Source organism: Paroedura picta, chromosome 1, assembly GCF_049243985.1.
Source record: "Paroedura picta isolate Pp20150507F chromosome 1, Ppicta_v3.0, whole genome shotgun sequence".
Lineage (NCBI taxonomy): Eukaryota > Metazoa > Chordata > Lepidosauria > Squamata > Gekkonidae > Paroedura > Paroedura picta.
The window spans coordinates 72,479,778-72,506,196 of NC_135369.1; the positions used below are offsets into that span (position 1 = coordinate 72,479,778).

Consider the following 26,419-nt stretch of genomic DNA (forward strand, 5'->3'; position numbering starts at 1 on the left):
CTTGAAGGCCAGATAGTGAAGATGTAGAAGGGTGAGGGCCTGGGATGGCTCAAGCTCCTGAGCCCCGATGTCCCCTCTGCAATAACATCTTCATAGCCAAACTCCTTACATGGCACTTCACTCACTTGGATACCAGAAGTGCATCACCATGGCTGGCCACAGCCCGGATGCTGAAGGGGCGGGTAAAGAGAGATCCCTCAAGTGACTCTGAAGGTTGCATCCTCACCTGCTGATGGTGCTGCTGAATCCAGTGCGTCATCCCGAGTATTGGAAGGTGGCTGCAGCTTGACACATGACCTGGACTCCTCTTGGTTCTTTGCTGTAAAGGGCTGATGAAGGCCCAAACAGTGGGAGGATCCAAGGCCAGGAATCACACTGGAAATAATTGAAACAGCAGAAACACAGAGCTGGGTTCAAATCCTCACTTCCACAGGACTTAATCCTGGACAGTCTCTCTCACAAAAGTATGGCGTGCCAATTTGTGCAGAGCACAGGGTTAGTGCTGTAAATGAAGGAATCAGATTTGCTAGAGGCCTTTGTGTAGCTGAACAATTCTAGTAGATTACATGAGAGGGGTGTGGGCATAAGGAAGGAGGGATTTGCTGTCACCAGTAAAGACATAAGAGAGGAAAATTGGAAGGAAAAACACAGTGAACTCAAACGGAAACTTAAAGTCTTTCAGGTTTACTAAGGTAGACCTGTTTCAAGGCAGAGAAACAGAAATATACAATGCAAAATTAAAAACATGATTTTTCTCTCTCTCTCTCTCTGGCAGAGATGTCAGAATCCATTTTTTACATGGCATGTTGGAATCTGAAAAACGTACCTCAAGGGTCTACTTGCATAAAGATCTGCTTGCCAATGAACAAGGGCCCCCAGCAGTACAAGCTGATCTCAGAAGGCTCAACAAATTCCTCCTGCCCCCTTAGGAACTCCAGCCTAACACTGCTGGCAACATTTACCTAACAGCAGAGGTTGTCCTTTGGGCAGCTTGGGAAGCTGACTGGAAATAATCCACTTCAGGTAAACCTTTGAACACAGAAAAGTATGTGATAAAACAGCCCCAGGGTGATGGGTTAAAAAAGAATCATCCATTTGCATAACAGTGTTTGTGTACAGAACACACTTTAATGACTTATTTGGACCATCCTCTCAAACACACAAACTTAGGTCCATTTCACAGAAACACAGGTGTGCATGTTTGTTCAACCAAGTTATGGCGTCTTAGATGAACACCCTTGTATAATGCATATACTTTCAAACATCTATTACTCAGTCACACTTTATATATTTGAGTGTACACTTTAAATGAAATTAGGTGCACACTTGTAACATTGGAAAGAGTGAAGGTTATTATGACCCCTACTCTGCCCATTATGAACAGAGGACAGGTGACAGGGACAGTCATATGGAACCTTGCAGTCAATCTCTTGCTCCAGCCTCCTGTGTGCAAGTTCTCCACCTGGCTTCAGGTTAGTCTCAGCCATAATGAGACAAATAGCAGATGCTAAAAGGTACTAACTGCCTGACCCTCTAGATACCTCTAGTTCTGAACTGATAGCAATTTCTTTCTCCTGCTCGTATTCCAGTGCTCCCCACTTCTTCCTGAGCAGGAAACAGTCATACCTGAATTTTGTTGCAGTTTAGTAACCCATTCTTTCATGAGTGGTTCAGTCAGAGCTCTAAGGAGATACTTGGAACCATCCTTCAACCTGGGGATGTGAAGAGGACAACGACAAACTGATACAAAGTCCAGCGCCAATCGCATCCTTCAACAATCTGGGAAATTAAACGGGAGGGGCTGTATCTCAATAGCAGAGCACTTGCTTGGGATACAGCAAGTCCTAGGGTTCAATCAGTGGCATCCCACGTTCAAGGTATTGGTTTTGACTTTTAAGGCTATATGCGGCCTGGGTCCTCCCTATCTACAGTACCCTATCTCCTTATGCTCCCCGCAGGGCACTTTGCTCTGCAGGTATGAATCTGTTGACGGTCCTGGGGCCCCAGGAAGCATGCCTAGCCTTGACCAGGGCCAGGGTTTTTTCAATCCTGGCCCCTACCTGGTGGAATGAGCTCCCGGATGATCTGAGGGCCCTGTCAGAACTCTCTGGGTTCTGCAGGGCGTGTAAGACGGAGCTCTTCTGCCAGGCTTTTGGTTGAGGCCGGGCCAAATACCAGGCTAATGAGAGCGGGTCCTTTCATTGTGAAATCTGGACTTCCCCCTGGGGCCAACCATCGACCCTGGATTTACAGCTTCTTAGTTACAACTGGGAGTGGACGAGCTGAGGAATGAGGGCCTAATAAGGGGAGTATTGTCACCATCTTGCTGTTTTATTTTTATCTTTTGTTATTAAGGGGTTGGCAGGTTAGCGTGGATGAGCGATAGAGTTGTGAATGTCCTGCATAGTGCAGGGGGCTGGACTAGATGACCCAGGAGGTCCCTTCCAACTCTATGATTCTATGATTCTACTTGTCAGCAAGAGGGTATAGAGTGCCGTATTATGGGGTTTAATGATCTTATTATTATGCTGCAAACCACCATGAGCTGGGTGGTCTGGGAGTGGCAGTATAGAAATCAAATCATTCAATCAATCAATCAATCAATAAATAAAAAGAGGATCAGTAGGAGCTAATGTGAAAAACTTCAGTCTAAGGCCCTGGAAAGCTGCTGCCAGTCTGAGTAGACAATACTGACCCTGACGGACCAACAGTCGGATTCAGCAAAAGGCAGCTTCCTACGTATGTGTCCATGAGTTACGTGGCGAGTGCTTCAAATAGCTCACCCCCCCCCCCCCCCCCCGTTTTTGAAGACACAGTGGGAAAGGAAACTTGGGGTTACTCACAGCAGTGTGAAACAGTGGGTCTTTTTGGTGTACTCTGTTTCCAGGTCGCAGATGGCTCCACAGAGGTTCAGAGGCAAGGCCACCATGGAGCTCTGTTGTGCAAAGGAAAGCAACTGATAACACCTCCAGAACTTGCAAAGAATTCTTTATAAACTACTTTGCCCAGCACAGGGAAGCATATCTAGAGAACAAGAGTTCATCTGTTTTGTGCAGTGTCCACCCTCTGGCTTGTAACAAGGGACCAGTGACCAAGAGATAAGCTATTATCCCCAAGGACTGAACTAAGTACCCGCTTTAATGACAGGGGAAGGCAGGTCTTGAATGCTGGGATCTGAACTTTCTGGCAGCTGGGAGAAAGACACTGCTTAAGACTGTTACTCTACATTTCTGTGATTAGTGAGAGATGATTTTCAGGGCGAGGCTGTCTCAATGGCTGCACCCACACTTGGCTACCTCACTGTTCTTGTTGCTTGGCTTTATTCAGAATGGCCTGTGTAGGTTTATTGGGCTTTTCTTCTGCTGATACGCTGTGGGCCTTAAGGTTTGCCAGTTATTGCTAGAATTGGTTTTAATGTGATTATGGATGGTTTCAACTGATTTTAACATTTACACTTTCCATACACTGGTTCAAGATTTCCTTTGGCGCAGAATGTGATAAATTTTAAAATTTGTACAAAATCAATCATTATTTCGTACATGCATTTTCCTGGCAGTGCCAACAATTAAGGTTGAAGAAGCCATCAGATCAGATGAAGGATATAAAATGCTGGATGCATGAATGAAACATAGAGAAGCAGCAGGAGATGAGGGGAGTAAGTGTCCTGCACTACATCAATTTCCACTTCTTATCCCCACACTTCTGTGAATGCCTCACTGCACACCATTACCTTGAGAGTGTCTTTCTTGTCTTGATAGAAACACAACGTTTGTCTCATCAGCACTGTATGGAATGTGCTCCAAGAACGACAATTTGCCTAGAAGAACAGAATTAAATACAGTACACGAAGCAGGCAAAACTTCGGGAAGGTTCCCTTGTTCATGAACCTTCTCATGCGTAAAACTCTCTTTCTATTGGAAAGATAGTAAGGGGGCACACACCTTTCTCCTAAAAACCAAAAATAGGCAACCAATGCTTGAGAGGTTTTCTAACTCTCCAGAGCAGGAGTACTTCTTGTTTCAAAAAGCAATGCAAGAATTCCTGCCTCATGCAGGAGTGGGGTATGAAGCCACAGGGGCTTAATTAGCATCATAATGTTAAGAACAAAATGTGTTGGATTTTCCTTTATTGGAAAGGCCCCACACATTGCAAAGCACACCTGTATGAGAATTACACATAGTTAGGGGCTGATAACCTGTTACAGGAAAACCAAAGTAAATTGCTTCCTAGAGACATGGATGTTCATCGTAGTATATTAATGCCTGGAAACCTGATCAGTGCAGAGTGAAAGATAATCAGCCTGCCCCCCCCTCCATCAGATAGAACACAAAGCAACTCCAACAATACCTTTCTTCCTCCTGCCTGCAACAGATGCTTCCTCTCCAGAGTTCCTTCCATCATCTGGAGCTCCAGTTTACTGGGTAGAAGCTAGAAAGAGGCAGAAAGCAATAATTATGACTTTTCCCATTGCAGCCTAAGTACTTATTCATGCCTCCCAAGTGCACAGGAAGCAGTTAATTGGTTGAGAAGCATAAATTGCTTGCAGCCAAAATAAAAAGGGAAAATGGAAAAAGACAGTATACCTTGGTAGCCCCAACAGCACCTCACTCACTCACTCACTCACTCACTCACTCACTCACTCACTCACTCACTCACTCACTCACTCACTCACTCACTCACTCACTCACTCACTCACTCACTCACTCACTCACTACATTTCTATTTATATACTGCCACTCCCACACAGTGGATTGTCGCAGTTCACAACAATAAAACCAACATAAAATCCCCCCGAAACAATATACCGCTAAAAACCTCCCCTCGTGGCGATGCTCCCACTTTCCCCCCTGCTCAACAGACCTTTTCAGTAACCCGTGTTGAGGGAGAGAACCGGGGGGGGGGGGACTGATGGATTAACTTTTTCAGTCCCCATGAACTAGCTCCTACTGTAGTTGTATTTTAAGTAAACACACACCCACAGGGTAAAAAAAACCCACAAAAAACACGGAGATGCAATGGGCTATCTATGTCATCACCTTGATTCTGTGTAAACACTGAGTGTCTGTTTAGGGTTCTGTTTAGGGTTGTTTAGGGTTGCCAGGTCTGTTTAGGGTTGCCAGATTCATCTGTGCTGCTGACAGGGGGTGGGGTGGGATGGACACTTTCCAGGAGCTCCTTGAGGTGCCATCATCACCCAGAAGTGATGTCAGGGGTTGCAACATCGGGGACGACACTCTGGCTTTTGGGCAAAACTCTGTGATAGAATTTGCTTCAAACCATAGAGTTTTCCCCAAAAACAGAACATCACCCCCCTGATGACCCAAAGGGATGGGATTCCAAATAATGTTTTCTGCAGATGAATTTCTGCCTGTGGAGCATGACTTTCTTGAAATCCTCCCTCCCCCAGGCCACAAGCCAAAATGTTGTCAAGAGAAGAATTTCAAGGAGCATTCTGGGCTGCAGCAGGAGGGAACAGGCAACAAAGTCATGCTTAATGGGCAAACACCCCTCCCCCCAATCTGCAGAAAACACTCTCTTGGATGTATCCCATAATAGCTGAAGTGGAAGCAAACCATTATATTTATGCCTGAGGTTTTGAGTTTGATTTCTACTGCCTGATGGCCATGAGAATGACCTGCATTACTGAGTTTTGCTAGAAAGACATTTGGTTAAAATTATGATAGTTGTTGGTGGGCTTGTTTCTGTCCCTTGGCTTATCTCTAAGCTATTTTGTCCATGCTCTCTTGGAACATACAGAGGGGGAGGGAGGGTGGAAATTAAACTTTTGGTTTTCAGACAGGAAAATTCTGCCAGAACAGGAATGGACAGGCAAGGGTTCTGACCTTGTTGGGCCCTCTGCTCTCTTCTTGGAGCTTTATCTGGTCCCCTGGGTAGATGCTCGACACTGCTCCCACAGGTGCAGCCTCTGTCCTCTCTGATGGCTCCTGGCGAGAAGGCAAAGATGCCCAGCACTGAGTTGAACTGCTCTTTCTACTAAGCCCATTAGTGGACCCTTTCCCCTCTTCTGAGTTCTGAGATGGCTGGACAGAGGTAGGAAGCTTGAACTTGGCCACCAGCACAGTCTCTGCTGCTGTCAGGATGATTTTCCCAGTAGAACTACCTGGGCTTTGTGCTTTTCTTTCTGGGCCACCGTGGGCACCTGCACCTCTCTTGTGCTTCTCCACATTACTCCATATGGCCTGCAGCTCCTCCTCTTCTTCTTCAAACAACTCATGGGCAGGGTGACAAAGGTCTGCCCTGCCTGGCAGCTTTGGTCCTTCAGCTGTGCTTTCTCCTGGAACCTGGACTGAAGAATCTAGCCCTGAAGATGTTGGGATGCCTTCTTGGTGGCCTACTTCACATTCAAACAGAGACACCTTAATGGGGGATCTGAGTCCCATATGATGCCATGAAGGTGGGATTTTTTCAGAGCTTCCTTCTAATCCACCCAGGCGGGTGTCCTTATTTGGTGTTGCATTTGCTGCAGGGTCCTTAACTTTGGTTGCACTAGGAGCTGCATCAACAGTGCTTCTGTGTGCAGCAGGGGAGGGCTTGAATTTCGCTCTAGAAGATTCTCTGGCTGTGTGCTCAGCTGGCTCCTTGTGCTGCAACCCCTCCCTAGTGCTGCCAGTTGTCCCCAGTGAGGCAGCTAGTCTGTCCCATTCCCAGCCTAACTGCTCATGCAGCACACTGATACGGGACAGCTGGTTCTGCTGGAACTCAGGATATTCATCACTGGAACTGCTGCAGCTCTTGGGACTCTTCCTGCCCTCTTCACAAGGAGCAATGCATCCAGCCTTCTGCCGGCTGTAGCTTGGGTTGCAACTCACCTCTTCAAACCATGTGTTTCTCTCTTTCTTGTGAAACTGACAGTGGACATCCCCTGTCCCAAGTGGCCTTTGACGTATGGTTGGCTGTACTCCTATTCTTCTCTTCTGCAGGCTAGTATCATTTTCTGGTCTCTTTGCTCCCTTGGTGTTCCACTGAGCCACTTCAATGCCCTGGCTTGCTTCTTTTCTGTCTGCTTGTCCCTCCTGTGCTATGCTGATGGTATCACGGATGTTCCTCAATGCAGTGGGATCCTTAGGGAGCTCCAGGTTCAGTATGGAGCCCAGAGAAAGATGTTGGCATGTGGTCATCCTCTCTGGAAGTCCCTGGGGGCTGTTGAAACTTCTGCCATCTCTCACAAATGCATGCTGTCCAGATCCTTTCCCAACTGAGTCACAACCAGCATCAATAGCCTGGGCCAATGGGTTCTTTACAGAGTCCATCTGTTGTCTGAGCTGCAGGCAATGTATCTGCAAGGTCTGTGCCCTTCTGTTGCACTTGGGGGGCCAGGTACTACTGTGCTTCTGCTCTTGAACAGGTTGTGGATCACTTGGGTTGGCTTCCATGATCCCTTGCAAGTCGAGCAACTGGGCCTCTTGTATAGTCCCTTTTCCTTTTCTGCTTAGGCTCTTCAAGGAGCTAGAGCTGATCTTTGGCAGAGTGTGGAAGTTGGTGGTGCCCCTCCCTGTTCTGGGTAGCAGAGAAAACTGAGTTCTGGTAGTTATTTGTTTAGCAAGTTGACCCATGGTTGAGCTTGTACAGGCCATACCTTTATTTTTGTCCTCCTTCACATGCAAGTAGGTGCTGACCTGCAGAGGGAAGGAAGCCATGGAGAATCACTGATACAAATATGCAAGGTCACTGGAGGTCAAGCACATATGTATCCTGGCTGGCACTGCAACAAACTTTGTCCGCATAACTATTTTTTGCAGCCATGAACTGATGCATGCTCCTTCTGCCCAGCTTTTGCCCACATATCACACAAAGCCGCATCCATGTTAACACAACAGTGAGAAACCTGAGACATGTTCCATTGGTCCTAGGATTTCTTCAGTTTATTTTTCAATAGCTCCAATGTGCCAAGATCTAACTTTATTAGAGTTTTTGGGAAAGGGGTGCATAACCTGTTAGCAAAAGTCATGGAATTTCTTGCAACACACTTCACTCTGAAAAAGAGACTACCTACAAACCACAGCATGCAACAGTTTAGCAGAAGTTCAGGAGCCTGACATGAGGGGAAAGGCAACTGCTATACCCCACTCCCATGTGGTATCGTAGTGATTACAGTACTTGTCTAGGATTTAGGAGTGGGGGAAAGCTGAACTCAAATCCTCTGGCTTAACATGGTCAGAGGCGTGAGGACTTCTATCTTTGATATCAAACCCCAGATTCAAGGTATGCTCCACCTTGGACACTTGCAAAGGAAGTAGTCTGATCGCCATGAGAACTCTGGGGCATATTAACCAAGGTTCTGCGGCATGACTCTCCAAGACGCTTCTTACCAGGCACTGAGCAAACTATCTTTCCAGAATCACCTTTGCGATGCAGCCTTCCCAGGAAACAGAATCATATATGCATAGTCAGGACCTTCTGACCATTTACTGACCTACTGGCAGTGAGTATTAGTCAGACTTGCTACACAGATGAATCAGTCATCTTGACCAGCTATCTCTGCCCTTCTATTGCCTGGATGTCTTTTTTAGTAGAGTCCCCCGCAAGAGAAAGTCCAAAGTGGCAGCTATGAGCCTGGCATTTCCTCACCCTAGGAATATGGAGTCTGACATTTCCTCAATCACTACAAGGCTGCAATGAGCTCCAGTCAACAGTACTTGTCTTGCAGGTATCCCTTGAAAGATCTAAGACCTCAATGACCCATCCACCATCTAGAAGGCAGATAAAACAAGATGCATAAAAAGGGACTCCATAATATTGTCACTGGTTCTGCTCCCAAACCTTCTCCCCACTGCAGACAAGAAACAACTGGATCTTTTCTTCAAGAGTAAGCAGAGGATGATTTTGCTTCTCTCTTACCAGATTTCCTGCCATATCCTTTCTTACTTTCTCTAATCTTAGCTCATCCTCTCACCAATCACCTGCCAGTTGGTTTTACAGTCCTCTGGCTTCCCACTACTTCGCTCATATTCCTCTTCTTGTTAGAGATTCCATGTTTCTCCTTATTCAACCTGTCTTTCTCTCCTGCCCGTCACATTTTTGCATCCCTTTGGGAACAGCCCCTAAACCTTTGCCTTCTCCCTGGGAGGATTGTTTCTTTATAATAGTCAGAAAGGAACAATACACATTTTGGGTTAAACTAACTGTATATGGGCACTACTTCAAGATACCTAGAATTATACAGTAGGACAGCAATCCCCAGGGTGGTGCCTCTGGGTCCCATGATTCCAAGTCCTTTCAGAAACTGGGAGGGTTCAGGTGGGCGTCTCCCAGGAAGGCTTCTGATTGGCTTTACAGGTTTTTAAAAATGTTGCTGTGGCAATAGCTGCCACCACCGCGCAAGGATCTTTGCTGTGACTGCAGGTAAGCTTTGGTCGCCATTTTATGGCTGGCTCTGCCTCCTGTGGCTGCCATTCAGTGGCTGTGTTCTGCCCACCATGTTGTGTCAGAATTCCAGTGTTGCCCACATGTGCGAAAAGGTTGGTGATCCTGGCCGGTTAGTATGTTAGAATTTGGCAACACACAACTTGCTTGGTCTGGAAGACATTATTTTATACTTACATTGATAGTGTCTGTTGTCATTATTCAGAAGATTGAAGAAGGCCCTCTGGGCCAAAACGTGTTTGGTCTAGTGTGATTTTGTGTAACCAGTGTTTTACGTGCAACTTACATGAGCTGCTGTGTGTTTTTTTGATTGCAATGTGATACCCACTATCTTGTGGGTTTTATCAATGTTTTCAATCTATATTTACTGTGCACTTTGTAATAAATAGCTGTATCTTATTCTGTTTAGCTGCTCAATCTTCTAGGTTCCTGACTTCCTTCTCAGGTTGGATTCCCTCCCCCCCTCTTGCTGTTCTCTCAGTCTAGAGAATTCCCAAAACATTCTGTGCCAAAACAAAAGGAGTTCGCTAAGCACAACTCCCTCATTATCACCACCCAGGAGACAAGTAGCCACAGTCAGCTGCAATGCAATATCCTGCTTGTTTGCCTTCTCCTACACTGGCGCCCTGGAGGAAAGATGGATCTGTGGCTTCTGAGACTTGCCAGGCTGCCTGCACAGCATTCCGGAGCAGCATCTGAATGGAGGCCCTGAGGGGTTAGTGGAGGGCTGTCTTGCACCATGCATCTATTCTCTCCGGCATGCAGCCTGATCCAGCTGTTTTACCTCTTCCACATGCTGGCGGGGTGGCCTTTTCTTTCTCTTTAAACTACCCAAAGTATTTCCTAACAGTCCCTGGCAACGCTTCCAAAAGGTTTTGCAGGCTGAGGGTTTAGTTTCACAGAGCTGGATTTGAGGAGAGAAAGAGACAAGAAAGAAAGTGATGGAACAGCAAGAACGATCCCCTACAAGTCAGGAGGCAAAGGAGGCATGTGAGATGAGGAGGGACAGCAGGGACAGCAAGGGCACCCTGCAGGAGCTGAAGAAGTTCAAGAAGAAGTTTAAGAAGAGGAGGAGCTGGTTTTTTGTTGCCTGGTTTTTACTACCTGACAGAGTCCCAGGGTGGCTTACAATCGCCTTCCCTTCCTCTCCCCACTACAGACAACCCCTGAGGTAGGATAGGCTAAGAGAGCTCTGGAAAAATTGTGACTGGCCTGAGGTCATCTAGCTGGCTGCATGTGGAGGAGGAGTGAGGAATTGAACCCATTTCTCCAGATTAGAGGCCTCTGCTCTTACCCATCACACCAAGCTGCAGCAGTGTGCTGCTGATCTCCACAATCCAGACTGTGCACAGCTGCTGCTAATTTGGGGGCTTCCACATTCCCCCCTAGTAAGTCTTCACCAGGCAGGCGGATCATCCCCAAGTGATGTCCTTGCTCTGTCCTGCCTGGTCACCTCAGAATCCCTTTGCGCCCATCAGAAAACATCATCATTGCTCTAGGGCCACCCATTCTTCGTACAGGAGATGCCATGCAACTCTACCAGTGCCCTACGTGGAACATGACAATACCTTACCTTGTGCAAGCCCTCCTCTTCCAGGGGTGCCAATACTCCTGCCTGGTTCTCTCCTTTCTTGCCAATGCTCAAGATCAAGTTCACGGTGCCACCCAGGCTGCCAGTACCTTGTTGTGGCACCAGCAGCACTGGCTTCTCTGTGTGTTTTAGGGCCAGACTTTCCCAGGGGGTGTCCTTCTCCAAAGGCACACTATTTCCTAATTCTGCCACGCTCAGTTCACACACTGGGTGAGCATCAGGAACAGACAGTATTGTGGCAGAGTCTTCTGTTCTGTCTTGCCTATGGTGCTGTGATGCTGAACTATCTTGGAGTGAAAGTGGGAAGGGAGGCTCTTCCGAGACCCTGGATCTTGGGAAACCATCTTTATCAGGCATGTCGACTTCAGGAGTGGCTTTCATCTGGGGAGCAAGAAAATATGGTAAAAGAAAAGAACTCCGTTGCAGTAATAATGAGTTTCAGTAGTTCCTTCAATTTAGGATCCCCTTTTTTCCTATAGTCTCACATTTTCCTCTTAATCCTCAAAAACATACACCATCAGTTCATTTTCTCCGTATCACACGAAAAGTCTACAAGAGGATTCCAGTTAGCAACAAATACAGATGTTGTCTTCTCTAATTAAAGAGTGCCATTTTTATGAACTATTCTTCCATTGTTGGTAATATCAAAAGACTTAATTTGTGAGGCTGTAACAGTCCCACTGCCATAATCATATAGGATCCCCTCTTGTTCCCTTCCTCCAGAATAGCGATTTCATTCACCTGACGGTTGAAAATGCCCAGACAATGAATTCTCACTGTAGATGGGAAGAACATCATCTTTAACCGCTCCTGTGGAGCGGATTCAATAAAGCAGTAAGGGCCCCAAGGCCAGGCCCTGTCCGGGATGAGGAAGGGTGCCGATTGGCCCCTTCCCCCGGACTGACAACTGGAGGGCCAAATTGGCAGGTGCTTTGGGCCCTCCGATTGTCAGTCTACCGGCAAGGGCCCAATTGCGAGCCACATGGAGCGCGGCTCGCGATTGGTCCCTTGCCGGCGGACTGACCAATCAGGAGGCACAAAGAGCCTCCCGATCCACCCCCCTGCATGCAGACGACCGCCACCATTTCCTCCCTCGCTGCGCACAGGCCAGGTCGCCACCTGACCGTGCGCCCCACAGGGCCCGATCATGGCACAAATGGGAGTGCCTGGTGCCAGCAGCAGGCTCCAGTACATGCATGAGTACTCGACGAGGACAGGTCACCTGCCGGCCCATGAGGCCAGGGCTGCCTGCTGGAGACAGCTGCAGGAACGGCTGCGGTGGCAACACCACCAGGAGCGGCTGCTTCTGGACCCTGTGGGAGCGGCGAAACCACATCCGCCTCCGGCAGCAGCCGCTGAAGACCGATGCTTTCCCCCCTGGTAGGCACTGGTCCAGGGGGGGGGGCTGGAGGTAGCGGCGGATCGTATCCCGCCCCACGGCCGGCCTCGGGTGTGGGTGCAGTGGTTGGGAAGCCGGAGAGGTGCCCTGCCGCAATCACCAAGGCCGCTAGCGCCCACTGTATTCTGAGTACAGCGGGGTTAGTTTCTAGTCGGTTATATTTCAGCATGTTATACCTGAACTAGACATGAAGTTGGGAAAGATCAGTGTCTTAAAATGTAAATTGTAGTTGCTGGGGAGGGGTGGGGGGAAGAGGGGGAATTCAGATTGGGGCTGTGTGCACCTATTTCCCTCCTGACATTGCACCTCCTTTCCTGATCCAAATGAAGCCCCCCTCCAGATGCTAGATACAGTTTTAAAATAACACTAATGTAATAATGCAAGGAGAAGTTTCACAATTCTCTTAACATCATGTCTAGTCAGTCTCCCAGTCTGATGTTAAAGGAACAAAGGCAGTTTTTTGTTTTAAGCAGTTGAATAAGAAGCCACATGAAACAGGCCCCAGATGATGTGTCAGGAAATCCAGGAAGAGGGGCAACTCATCAACTCAGAACTTGTGCTCTGTTCATTTGTATCCTGCCCTTCTTCCAAGGAGCTCCGAGCAGCACTTTTATTCTTACAATTATCTCACAATATAGATTAGGCTGACAGACAGATGGTCAGACCCACATGATCCAGCAAGCTTCATAACTGTATTTTAATCCTGGGATTTCCAAAACTCCTGCATCCCACTTGATAAAATTGATGTAACTCAAATATTACTTGCAAAATCTGCAAGCTGGGGAAATAGGACAGACACAGGGAAGCATGCCCAGTATAGCTAGCTTCATAGATTTATAAGAAAGCAGTGGCCAGTGGTTTTTTTTGTAGATCAGAGAAAAGGAGACTGAACTGTAAAAATGACTCTGTTTTATCAGTCTTGATGTACAGCAGGGGACACAGCCTCCAAAGGCCACCTCGCTCCCTCCATTAACCCACCCACAGCATTCAGTCCAGATCATCCTGCTCTACACTGATCCTGTGGCTGCACTGGAAGGACTGCTTTACCAATTCCGAGCGCTCACAAAGCTACTTGACAGCTCTATACTAACTTGGTACTTCTCGAGCACACCCTGGCGGCCATGTGGACTCTTCCAGCCTCCACTCTTGGTCCCAGGCTGCTTCTGAGAATTCTGTGCTTGCCAGCGCACCATCACCCATCCCAACATGCTCTGCAGCTCCTGCATTCGCTCCTTTATCTAAGGGCAGACAAAAAGGGAAAATGAACAGGTAGAGATGTCATACAAGAGTGTCTTACAAATATTCTGCCCCTTCCCTGCCTCCAGATATGGAATCGGTAGCCTCAAGAGGAGTAAAGAGGCCTGCCAGGACTCTTTCACTTGGGGAGTGAAGAGGGACTTTCTAGCAGAATTTTCTTATCTTTTGCTGTTCAGGAGCAGGAATACATAGGCCATTTCCACACAGAGGGCCAAATCGCATGATGTCTCCTACCCGCAATCACGGGATAGTAAATTGCACTATTTCTCCCCTCCACATTCTGCTGCCACCTTTCACCTTTTCCCCTCATTAATGGCGAAAAAAGCACAAGAGAGAGCAACATGCACTTTTACTCACTGCTCCTTGGCCTGTCAATCAATGGAGGCAACCAGTCGGAGGTTTGTGGGTCTAGTGCGATTTAAAAAAAAATTGAAACCTATGCGTGGCAATGCATACTCGTTGCTATGCATGCTATGCATTGCCACGGAAGGTAAAGCACACACATACAAGAATCCAAACACAGCCAGCCAGTGGAGGGCACAGCGAGGAAGGCAGATTCTCACCCCTGCAGTATTTCAACCATCATTAAGGTTCTCTCTAGTGGTACCAAGTAACCTCCACCGCCAAGCTGCTGCTGCTGCCTCACTGCCCAAGTGCCTCCTTCCCTCCCTCCTCTTGTGTGTCATACCTTGCTGCTCCTCTTCTCTCGTCCCCCTGTGGTCTGCCCACCTGCCGCTCAGCTCTTCACTTCCCCACTCGCCTTGGACTCCTGCCCTCCCCCTCCCTTCCTGAGCACCTCTTAAGTGGGGTGCTGCCTCCACGCCACCCAAACCACTGCTCAAGGTGGCTTGGGCGGCAAAGCAGTGGTGGTTCGGGCGGCGTAGCAGCGGCTCAGGTGGTGCCCACCCTCCCTGCTTCACTGAAACACTCCTTTCCAAAGTGCACACAGTGGAATATGCACATTCTACGGAGGCCTCTGTCCTCTTGCATCCTCCAAATCCTATCAGCCACACTTTAACAGCACTCTGAAAGTATGTATGAGAGAAATGCTTGTATTATTTGGTTTGTGGTCTGTAAGGTCAGGTCTCAGTGGGCAACTGATTCCACTGGGCCCCAATCTAAAGGCCTTGTTCCAAGTTCTCTGTCTTCCTCTCAAAGTAAAATCCAGTTAATTGTGCACCGGATGTAACAATGATGACTGCATTAGGACTGCCTCTCCTTGGCGTCACTTGGCCAACTGGAATTCCTGAGTCTGAGCAATTGGTTCTCATTAACCAGCAAATGTGTTTTGGGGCCACTGCTCTGATGTGAACTGAAGGCCTGGGGATCTAGGTGGGGCCTGGGGATCCCCTGGAATTATGGCTCATTTCCAGTTCCCCTGGCGAAAATGAATGCTTGAAGGATGGGCTCTGTGATATTGTGTCCCATTGAGGTCCCTGGCCTCCCCATGGTCCACCCCATATCTCTAGGAGTTTTCCAACCTGGATCTGGCAACCTACCCCAGCTTGATTTACATCTTGTAAATGCCAAAAACCTTCTTGATTGAAGTCATTTTTCCAGAAGGCCAAAAGAGATGAGGCCTGACTGACCAAGGTGGGGCAGGTAATTCCAGGACACTGATTTAAAAAAAACCCTACATGTACCTGTTTAATCCAGTTTTAGGGCACAGGTAGGCTCATGTGGCCAATTTGAGTATGGAGCCTGACCACTTGGGAGTCTTGTAATAGAACACCTTTTTGCTCTAGGATCACATCCTGTGGAACAGAGGAATCCCTAAGAATACAGAAATAGCTACCTATGCTGCAAGCCACCATTGCTCAATGACATCTTTTCAAAGTGAGCAATCTGAGTCCCTGCAACTGTGCTCAAAGGCTACATTCCAAAGAAATGTCAGCAGGGACCCAGGTCTTTTCTAGACAAGAGCCTTCCACACTTACTGTCTCACTGAGGTCATGCTCCTCAACCACCAGCTCCCATCCTGCAGCTGCCAACTCTTCAAACTCCTTCAACTTAGTTTCAATATTGCTCTGTAGCTCCTCCCACCGATTCTCTGACAGGCTGTGAGCACTGCTCAGACTCTCTGAGAAGATCTGAGCACGGGTGTCTTCTGTCCAAGAGCTAGGGAGTCAAGGAAAGAGAGACAGGTTTATCATTCTGGAACCCAGATTGTGCAAGTGTTTTGGAGGGGGGGGGCATTAAGTTTGGGAAATTGGCACAAGGGAAAGGTTCCTCTTTCCTGCACCATAGTCCAAGTCCAATCTAGGGTCTCATAACTTGAAGACATAAGATCCATTACAAAACTATGTGGTGTCAGTTGTACACTCTCTATAGTTGTCATGCATGCATGTGCTCATGCATGCATGTACACCCATACACATACACTTATTTATTTATTTGGATTTTTATACCGCTCATTCTTTACAGCTCTTGGAACAATGATACTCAGAACTTTATAGGATGCTTCAACCACCTTGCAACTAAATATTCCAGAGATACAAAGTGGCTGCTAAAGGCCACTGACTTACATAATGGCCAAATAATCTCTGAAGAATTGTCGCAAACGAACCGCGTGCTGCCCATGGACTGCATTTTCCAACACCAGCTTTTGCAGCACCTTCCAAGACTCTAGTGTTTCTTGAATCTCCCTGGAGTTGTCACACATCTGGACTAGATCAGGGTCCTCCAGCTGAGCAGCTGTTCTCTCCAGGTCCTCCAGGTCCACTTCCAGGTCAGACATGTCACTCTGGAAGGCAGGATGGCAGCATTCAGAATGGTAAGAAGTCCCAACAAAAGGGACCCTCTGGCTCCTTTCCTTGCCCCTTTTTGAGAAAAAGCATGAGCTCTGCCTATCTTTTCCCATTAATTCTTTTGCTTTCCAGAAGCCTGGAGCATAACATTGATGCTGAACAGAAAAGCAAGAGCTTAGAGCCAAGAGCTCTGTGTGGTGTATGCATGGGTACCTGGGTGGCAGGACCAATCATAGAATCATAGAGTTGGAAGGGGCCATATAGGCCATCTAGTCCAACCCCCTGCTCAACGCAGGATTAGCCCTAAGCATCCTAAAGCATCCAACAAAAGTGTGTATCCAACCTTTGCTTGAAGACTTCCAGTGAGGGGGAGCTCACCACCTCCCTAGGCAGCCTATTCCACTGCTGAACTACTCTGACTGTGAAAAACATTTTCCTGATATCTAGCCTATATCGTTGTACTTGAAGTTTAAACCCATTACTGCGTGTCCTCTCCTCTGCAGCCAGCAGAAACCGCATCCTGCCCTCCTCCAAGTGACAACCTTTCATATACTTAAAGAGGGCTATCATGTCCCCTCTCAACCTCCTTTTCTCCAGGCTGAACATTCCCAAGTCCCTCAACCTATCTTCATAGGGCTTGGTCCCTTGGCCCCAGATCATCTTCGTCGCTCTCCTCTGTACCCTTTCAATTTTATCGACGTCCTTCTTGAAGTGAGGCCTCCAGAACTGCACACAGTACTCCAGGTGTGGTCTGACCAGTGCCGTATACAATGGGACTATGACATCTTGTGATTTTGATGTGATGCCCCTGTTGATACAGCCCAAAATGGCATTTGCCTTTTTTACCGCTGCATCACACTGCCTGCTCATGTTTAGTTTACAATCCACAAGTACCCCAAGGTCTCGTTCACACACAGTGCTACCTAGAAGCGTATCCCCCATCCAGTAGGCATGCTTTTCATTTTTCTGACCCAGATGCAGAACTTTACACTTATCTTTATTAAATTGCATCTTGTTCTCATTTGCCCATTTTTCCATTGTGTTCAGATCTCGTTGAACTCTGACTCTATCTTCTGGAGTATTTGCCAGTCCTCCCAATTTGGTGTCATCTGCAAACTTGATTAGTAGTCCCAATGCTCAAGGCTCTCTCTGGCACTACAGGCACTACACCCTGGATCTTCACCATGGCCTTGGGGAAATGCAACTAATATGTGATGTGGTGTTAGATCCCTCATTTCAAAGAGAGCCAGCATGGTGTAGAGGTTAAGAGTGGCAGCTTCTAATTTGGTGAGCTGGGTTTGATTCCCCGCTCCTCCACATACAGCCAGCTGGGTGACCTTGGGCTCATCATAGCCATGGTAGTGCTGTTCTGGAGCTTCCTCTGCCCTACCTGCCTCAGAGGGTGTCTGTTGTGGGGAGAGGAATGGAAGGCAATTGTAAGCCACTTTAAGACTCCTTTGGGCAGTGAAAAGTAGAGTATTAAAACCAACTATTATTCTTCTAAGAGCCCCAAACTAATTCCTTTTGGCTGCCATCAGCCTTGTCTCTGTATGGACAGGACTTATGCCTTGTAATGTCTGGCTTGGATCCAGCTGCACTAGGCACGAGGATCATACACTGATCTATCAGCCACAAACTATCAGGAATCCCCACTCTGACATATCCAAAAAATGCCAGAAAGGGATGTTTTTACCAGAGGTGGTCAAACTGTGACTCTCCAGATGTCCATGGACTACAATTTCCATCAGCTCCTGCCAACACCCTATTAACTCTGAGTGCACACACCTGCACCAAAAGAACCCAATCACACCCCAAACCTAACATATTTTGAGATCAGCTCAAATCCAGGTTGGCACATCAAAGAAGAGCAAGTTATCCTGATGCCAGAGATATCAAACTGAAGGTTAAATGCCCAATGTGATCCTCCTTTGGGAGAAGTCAAGTTCAGTCCCCCACACTGAGCCTCTCTCTCTCACCTCTATCTCCTGCTGCCTTCTCAACAAGCCCTGCAGCTCCAGCAGCTCCTGTTCACTTTTCACTGTAGCAAAGCTCTTCTCTGCCTGGATGAGGTCCTGAGCCAGGGCTTCTGCATTGACCCTCAAGGTCTCCATCTGGGAGGTGATCCAGGACAGCTGGGAAGATAGCAGCAAAGCGTAAGGGCCATGCAGTGTGCCTCCCAGGCCACTGGAAAGAACCTGCTCTGGCCTGTTCCATGATTCTCAAGCAGTCATTCAGACACATCAGCCTGTGTTTCGCCACAGGACAGCAGCTGGTGGTTTCAGGGTCCCCTTTCTGTACTCCTGCCCCATGCCGAAAGATTATTATTATTATTATTATTATTATTATTATTATTATTATTATTATTATTATTATTATTATTATTATTATTATTATTATTATTATTATTATTATTATTATTATTATTATTATTATTATTTCGATTTATTTCCTGCCACTCTCAAATGGCTCGCGGCGGGTTACAATGTCTTAAAAAACCCATTAAAACTCCCATTAAAAGACTTTAAAATGTCACAACATGGCAGCACAATAATAAGATCCCCTTCCTACCCCCATTCCTAAAAAAGGGGGGGTGGAGGAGAAGGAGGTCAACGATGTTCAAGAAGCCCGGGGGAGAGCAGTCGATGTACCCCAGCAGCCCCAGCCTCAACCATAGACCTGGCGGAAGAGCTCCGTCTTGCAGGCCCTGCGGAACGTTAAAGGGTCCCACAGGGCCCGCAGCTCACCCGGGAGCTCATTCCACCAGGTGGGGGGCAGGACCGAAAAGGCCCTGGCCATGGTCGAGGCTAGGCGTGCTTCCCTAGGGCCGGGAACGACCAGAAGATTCTCACTCGCAGAGCCCTGCGGGGGGCATAGGGCACTAGGCGGTCCCTCAGGTATGTGGGTCCCAGCCCGCGTAAAGCCTTAAAGGTTAGAACCAGAACCTTGAACCAGATCCGGACAGCAATTGGTAACCAGTGCAGCTGCCTCAGCACAGGCTGGATGTGGGCCCTCCAAGGTGTGCCAGTGAGGACCCTAGCGGCTGCATTTTGTACCAGCTGGAGTTTCCGGATCAGAGACAGGGATAGGCCCGCGTATTTTTTGCATGGTTTGTACACAACAAAACACCCCAAGCAGCTTTTAATTGATCAAATTGCATCAATCTAATTTCTGACATTCTGCAGGTTTCTTAGCATGAAAGCTAAAATGGCTGATATTTATGGACTATCTCATGCTATACAAGGAAGAATTGGTGCAGAGTCTGCATCTAAGCCTGGATGCCACTCCTGATTATGGATAAGGATAGATTTAGCCTCAGTAACATATTAAAGCATCAGGTAGTTTCGCCCCAAGTACTTGCTTTGGCTGGACAAGGAGGTTTTTCATGTGTTCCATTCATTGTCCAGTGGCTAATCCCTTCTCCTTCACTGTCACACTTATCTTACCTCCCCTGCCCCACAAATTAATCCAAATGTATGTGCTTTACCCTATCTAGTCTTCCCTGCTCACAGAGAATCTGGTTTATTTCAGGAAGTAGAGTTCTTCCTAATGTTGAATGACTCAAATTACTATATTTCTTTCAGGGCCTCCTCTACTCCCTCAGTTGAAGGAAGAGCTGGGACAAAATGACCCAAAATCTGAATAGCCAAACAGCAGGATGCTGGTGTTTTAGGAACCTCTCTGGTAGCCCTCTCTTACCCTTGTTTCTTCCCCATCTTTCAAAGCCTGCACGTAGCATTCCAGGTTCTCGGTCTCAGTTGCTGCCTCCACAACCCGCTCCCGTTCTTTCACCACGTCATTCAGCATCTCTACTGCCTCTTGCAGTTCCTCCAGCGGTCTGCACAGGTCCTGACTGCTCAACGGCCGCCCTCCATGGGCTATGAGGAAGGGCAAAGATTCTTGTGAGCCTAGATGGTTGGCCACTGCCTAAACCAAAGCAATACACAAGTAGTGTGGTTAGAGATCTATATATTATTTTCAATTCATGTTTTATATTCTTTTGACTGACTGTACTGGCCTTTAGCTAGACACAATAAATGCTATTGTATATTATATAACCCATGTGCTGTCTGTCTGTCTGTCTGTCTGTCTACCTGCCTGTCTATCTATAACACAATGTTCCTTTATTTATTACTAGAACAATCTTGAGAAAATTACCATTACCTCAATTTTGCAAGTGAGGGGTTTGACTTTGAAAACAACAGATTTTTCCAAGGGCACACAGGAAAACTTAAATGGAATTTCACCTACTATCTTCAAAAATGAAGATTTTTGCCAATGACCATGAAGCAGAGACTTGAGCAAGCAACATTAGTCCTTCATCAGAACAGCTGTCCATAAACCTTCCCCATTCCATGTATGTAAAATCATAAGAAGAAAGGAAGCTACACAGCACTAGTGACCATGATTCTGATAGAACAGAGCTTCCCCCCTTGGATTTTGCCCCATTTTTCTTCTCACCAGCGTGTTGTTCCTTTGACTGAGCATCTCTTCCAGCTGCACATTCTGTAAGAATTCAGTTAAAACCAGGGAGTCGCGCAGTTCTGATGCCCGGCGCTTGAGGGTCTCTTGAACACAGGTCAACCTGGTAGGAAAAACATATGGCCCTAGGTACAATCTGAAGCACAGCACAGGGGAAAGTGTCATTTAAGAGTGTTCAGCTGATTCCATAAAATAGGAAATCTGTCAGGAACGGAGGATAAATAAGGTAAAGGTAAAGGTATCCCCTGTGCAAGCACTGAGTCATGTCTGACTCTTGGGGTGATGCCCTCTAGCGTTTTCATAGCAGACTCAATACGGGGTGGTTTGCCAGAGTCTTCCCCAGTTATTACCATTTACCCCCCAGCAAGCTGGGTACTCATTTTACCGACCTCGGAAGGATGGAAGGCTGAGTCAACCTTGAGCCGGCTGCTTGGATTGAACTCCCAGCCTCATGGGCAAAGCTTTCAGATGGCTGCCTTACCACTCTGCACCACAAGAGGCTCTAAAAGGTAAAGGTATCCCCTGTGCAAGCACCGAGTCATGTCTGACCCTTGGGGTGACGCCCTCTAGCGTTTTCTTGGCAGACTCAATACGGGGTGGTTTGCCAGTGCCTTCCCCAGTCATTACCGTTTACCCCCCAGCAAGCTGAGTACTCATTTTACCGACCTCGGAAGGATGGAAGGCTGAGTCAACCTTGAGCCGGCTGCTGGGATTGAACTCCCAGCCTTATGGGCAAAGCTTTCAGACGGCTGCCTTACCACTCTGCGCCACAAGAGGCTCCCCAAGAGGCTCTATTGGAGGATAAATATTGAGCCTTATTAAAATTGCCCTAATTCTCAATCTCTCGTTTCTGGATGCCCCCGTCCCATTCTTCCCAAACCATGCTTCCTTGTATGGCCTCATTATCCACTCTTGGGACTTCCGGCTTCTCAATCTAATTCCTGTGCTCCACACATAGCACCCACCCACCCACGTGCACACACCGTTCTTATAACTCACTTTTCTTTCACTCTTTCCATTTTTCTCTGAATCATTGCAGCTGCTGTGTGTTCTGGGGAGGGGCTCCTCTCTATCTCCTCCTGCAGGGCTTGAAGCTTAATGCTCCATGCCCTAACTTGGTTCTCCAGACTGTCAGTCTTCTGCAGGTCCTCATGAAGTTTATCAAGGCTCTTCACAGCTGTTGGCTCCGAGATCAGGTCTGCCACGGTTCCAAGCCAACATTCAGCCTCTTCTAATTCCGCAACCAGCCGCAGGGCCTACAAACAGTAAGGGGCAATTCAGGCAAGGCAGTCACACATGGCCTGATCATTGTCCCTGTGACTGATGACACACTGCAGGAGGAAGAGAGAATGCCCCTAAGCACAAGGGGTAAGTTTCTATGTGGAAGAAAAATGGAACTCTCACATAAGAACTGGGCCGATTCAGGTTTTTCTAGACTTTATATTCAATTATATTGAATGCCACAGTACGAACAGGAATATAGCAGGGCCCCCCAACTTTATTGAGCTTGTGGGAACTGTTGGAAATCTGACACAGCATGGTGGCTGCCACCAAGAAATTGCTGCTGCAGGAGGCACAGCCAGCCATAACATGGCTGCCACAGCTCACCTTCAGCCACAAAGGAAAGATCTTTTTGCTGTGGTGGCAGCAACTGCCACACCAACATTCTTCAAAATGTGCAGTCAAAGAAATCTCAGATGGCCAATCAGAAACCTTCCTGGGCAACAGCCCCACCCTCTTTCCAAAAACATTTGGTGAACGTCAGGAAAGGTGCTTGCAGACACCATGCTGATGACCCCTGGAATACAGGTTTCCTCAGAAGACTCCTCATAAGCAATGCAGTATAAAGGTGCAAAGGTGTTAACCTTTTGCTTGTGCATGGAACTACACCTTAGCTGGACTACAGAGCTTCAGTCAAAAATGGAAACTGCATGGCTCCCCTTTGTAAAATCTAGCATAATTTAGCTCATGCTGTAATAAAAAAAAAAATACTGTGTGTTTTTCTTTGCCCTGCTCCCCATCGCTGTTTTTTTTGGGGGGGGGGTAGAGTTGGGAATTGGGATCAAGATTGCAGGGAGAAATATCAACAACCTCAGATATGCAGATGATACCACTCTAATGGCAGAAAGTGAAGAGGAACTAAAGAGCCTGTTGATGCGGGTGAAGGAGGAGAGTGCAAAAGTTGGCTTGAAACTCAACATCAAGAAAACAAAGATCATGGCATCCGGCCCTCTCAATTCCTGGCAAATAGAAGGGGAAGAAATGGAGATAGTGACAGATTTTATTTTCCTGGGCTCCAAGATCACTGCAGATGGGGACTGCAGCAAAGAAATTAAAAGACGCTTGCTCCTGGGGAGGAAAGCTATGGCAAATCTAGACAGCATCCTAAAAAGCAGAGACATCACCCTGCCAACAAAAGTGCGTTTAGTCAAGGCTATGGTCTTCCCAGTTGCAATGTATGGCTGCGAAAGTTGGACCATAAGGAAGGCCGAGCGTCAAAGAATTGAGGCTTTTGAACTCTGGTGCTGGAGAAGACTCTTGCGAGTCCCTTGGACTGCAAGGCGAACAAACCGGTCAGTCCTAGAGGAGATCAGCCCTGACTGCTCTTTAGAAGGCCAGATCCTGAAGATGAAACTCAAATATTTTGGCCACCTCATGAGAAGGAAGGACTCCCTGGAGAAGAGCCTAATGCTGGGAGCGGTCGAGGGCAGAAGAAGAAGGGGACGACAGAGAATGAGGTGGCTGGATGGAGTCACTGAAGCAGTAGGTGCAAACTTAAATGGACTCCAGGGAATGGTAGAGGACAGGAAGGCCTGGAGGATCATTGTCCATGGGGTCGCGATTGGTCGGACACGACTTCGCACATAACAACAACAACAAAAAGAGTTGGGAAACATGTCATGGCATCACAGTCCATGACACGTTATACCATGTGTATGTAGAAGCTGAGGAGGGAAAAGTCCTGATTAGAGCAGCAATTCTTACTCACTGTATCAATCTCCCTCAGGGCCACACCATTCTCTTGGTGCCTTCTTTTCAGGTCTGCCCAGAGATGCTCCAGCTCCTCAAGGGCATCTTCCATTTGTGGATTCCACCTATGGTCAGCATGCAGCAACAGCTGTAGTTCCTAACATGTACAAACAGGCACCAGTGAACCATGTGAACATGAGATGTACTGAGCCCGTCTACACTTACTAGTTCTTTGGCAGAGACTCCTCCCAGTGCCCCTTAAACAAGATCCTTGTACCTGAACATGCCAAGAATTAAACATTGAATCATCTGCATGTAAATCACATGTTCCATGACTGAGCTACGGCTCCCACCAGCCTGTCCTGTTTCCATTTCAGACACATCCTATGAGTCGAGCTCATTCTCACGGATGGGGAGCTGCTCTTATCCAACTGAAAAGGATTTATTTATACTCCACTTTCCTCCCCAATAAGGACCCAAATGAGCTTCCTGTGTAGTTCTCCTCTCCTCCATTTTATCATCACAAGGGCAGCTCTTCCTGGCTGAGAGGGAGAGAGAGATTGACCTAGTGAGTTTCCATGGCAGAGTGGAGATTTGAATCTTAGTCTACGAGATCATGGTGTGTCACTTTAACCACTACACTGCACTGGCTCTTATGTATCACTGACTCTGTCAATGACCAAGATACACAAGAAATTTCTCTTCATCCCATCTCATTTCCTCTACTACTTGTAATAGCTCTCTGTGCACGAATGATGCAAACTGAAAATCTCTTTCATTCTATTATCTTGGCTCAGATACTTGGGTGCTTAAATCTTAAGACTCCCTTTTCACACACGATCAAAACTAATGAACTGAACATTTCAGTTTGGATTTCTGGTTATTCTGAAGTATCAGGATGCTTAATTCAGTCAGCCAAAAGGATTGTAACATTCTTGGACAAAATAGAAGCAGTTTTCTGCACCAGTAGCACAGGGCCACCAGGCCTCTTGCCTCTGGCCAGATCTAGGCAGCATGTCTGCTTAAGAAAGCTACCACTTCCTCTGGCAATCCATTCATAGCAATGGGCCAGTATTTTATGGCTTGTTGCCATGCCACATGTTGAGGGGACATATGGCATGCGCATATGGGGTCTGCTCTTCTCACTGATCCATCTTTGTATATTTAAGCAGAAGGAAATGCTACCACCACCTCTAGTTGGCCATAGTTTAAACTGGAGTAACTCTGCACCGGATTGCACTTTCAGAATTTCACCAGGGTTTGCATAGAGGGACATTACCGCATCAGCAGTCTGGCAGAAGCCCTGAAAGTGGACCTTTTGCTGGGATGGGTCCTTCAGTGTGTTTGGCTGTTTGGAAAGCTTCCTCCTCCTGCAGTAAACAGAGAATTAGGGAACGGTGGTACATTCTGACTCAACAGTCAACAACTATAAGGCCAAGCGTGTGTGTGTGAAGCAATATGGAGTCAAACTTTGCTGAGCTTTCTTTTTATCTGACATCACCTCATTAGTAAACCATTTTTAATGGAGACAGTTCATCTATGAGCCACTGGATGTTTGAGTCAGATTTCAAGTAAGACAAGTTCATTCACACTTGGGTGGTTGTTTCAGTACTATGGATCATTTCTGCTTTCTGGTCCCCCTTCTCACCCTAGCAAAGTTGATTCCTGGGGTTGTGTGGGACTCATATAGTGTAATAGCTACATGGCTTGGGGTGGGCTACAGTGAGAAACCCAGAAACCCATGTCATATGAATAAGTCCCACAACCAGCTGAGAGGAGGAGGAAAAAGCAGGGGACACCACAAATGCCAGTGCCTGCTCCTGACGGATCACTGGATGCAACCCACAGCCTCACAAGCTCTACCATATAGCACCACAGTTGCTTTTTCAATGGGATTCCCAGAACGTACCCACAGAGGTTGGGTTCCAAGTCCTGGCTTAATTCTAAGGAGAAGCCCATTTTGCTGGGAGCTAGGCAGAAATTGTGGCCCACATGAACCTGTTGCTAAGCATCAAAACAGACTCCATGAAGCACCTTGTGCCATCCCAGAGCCACTTTCCCCACCAATGGTTTTTTCCTTCTCCTAGGACAGTATTACAGGTGCCCTTACCTCTTGCTGTCACTGTGAACGGGCTCTCTTCCTGCTGAAGCTGACTTGCCTTCCAGGCTTCTCGCACGCTCTGCCGTACTTCCTAGGACATTCTTCTGCACCTAGGGCAAGACATTTCTTGCTTAGAATGCTGCTAATAAGGTAAGTGAGATCTGTTGGGGTGAGGTAGGACCATCTCCCGACCTTATTGAGTCAACTGCTGGGAATCTGCCTTCAACCACCTCTAGCATTGCACAGATACTGCAAAGAGTTTATCAGAAGCCTGCTCTAGATTATATAACAACACTTTATTCCAGGAGGAAATTTTAAAAAATGGTATGTGAGACTGACACTCTAAACAACTCTTACCACTTGGAATGCAGGATCTTGATTGTGGGATCCTTGAGGGACAAGAGCACAATCAGAATGTGCCACGCTTTTGGAACCATGGCAAGAACATCTTGTACTCTTTGAGTGGCTACCTAAGTAAGGGGATGGTATGC

The 26,419-nt window shown here is 47.3% G+C and overlaps 1 protein-coding gene across 5 annotated transcripts in view; it reads right to left on the reverse strand.

Moving 5' to 3' along the window:
- The window catches only part of LOC143839818 (uncharacterized), a 71,158-nt gene that overhangs the window by 3,894 nt on the left and 40,845 nt on the right, over positions 1–26,419 (reverse strand). For 4 of the 5 annotated variants that reach the window (XM_077342402.1, XM_077342392.1, XM_077342370.1 and 1 more), the window contains 19 exons: positions 25,938–26,038; positions 25,107–25,197; positions 23,847–23,984; positions 21,857–22,113; positions 20,837–20,960; positions 20,075–20,302; positions 18,355–18,510; positions 16,157–16,374; positions 15,569–15,749; positions 13,466–13,612; positions 10,958–11,356; positions 10,169–10,288; positions 5,844–7,637; positions 4,348–4,428; positions 3,731–3,817; positions 2,844–2,935; positions 1,627–1,712; positions 963–1,029; positions 227–375 (listed from right to left, as the gene is read on the reverse strand). In XM_077342402.1, the coding sequence (XP_077198517.1) occupies positions 227–375; positions 963–1,029; positions 1,627–1,712; positions 2,844–2,935; positions 3,731–3,817; positions 4,348–4,428; positions 5,844–7,637; positions 10,169–10,288; positions 10,958–11,356; positions 13,466–13,612; positions 15,569–15,749; positions 16,157–16,374; positions 18,355–18,510; positions 20,075–20,302; positions 20,837–20,960; positions 21,857–22,113; positions 23,847–23,984; positions 25,107–25,197; positions 25,938–26,038 (4,516 nt within the window). The remainder of the gene's footprint in view (positions 1–226; positions 376–962; positions 1,030–1,626; positions 1,713–2,843; positions 2,936–3,730; positions 3,818–4,347; positions 4,429–5,843; positions 7,638–10,168; positions 10,289–10,957; positions 11,357–13,465; positions 13,613–15,568; positions 15,750–16,156; positions 16,375–18,354; positions 18,511–20,074; positions 20,303–20,836; positions 20,961–21,856; positions 22,114–23,846; positions 23,985–25,106; positions 25,198–25,937; positions 26,039–26,419) is intronic. The other variant, XM_077342381.1, reaches the window with a different exon arrangement.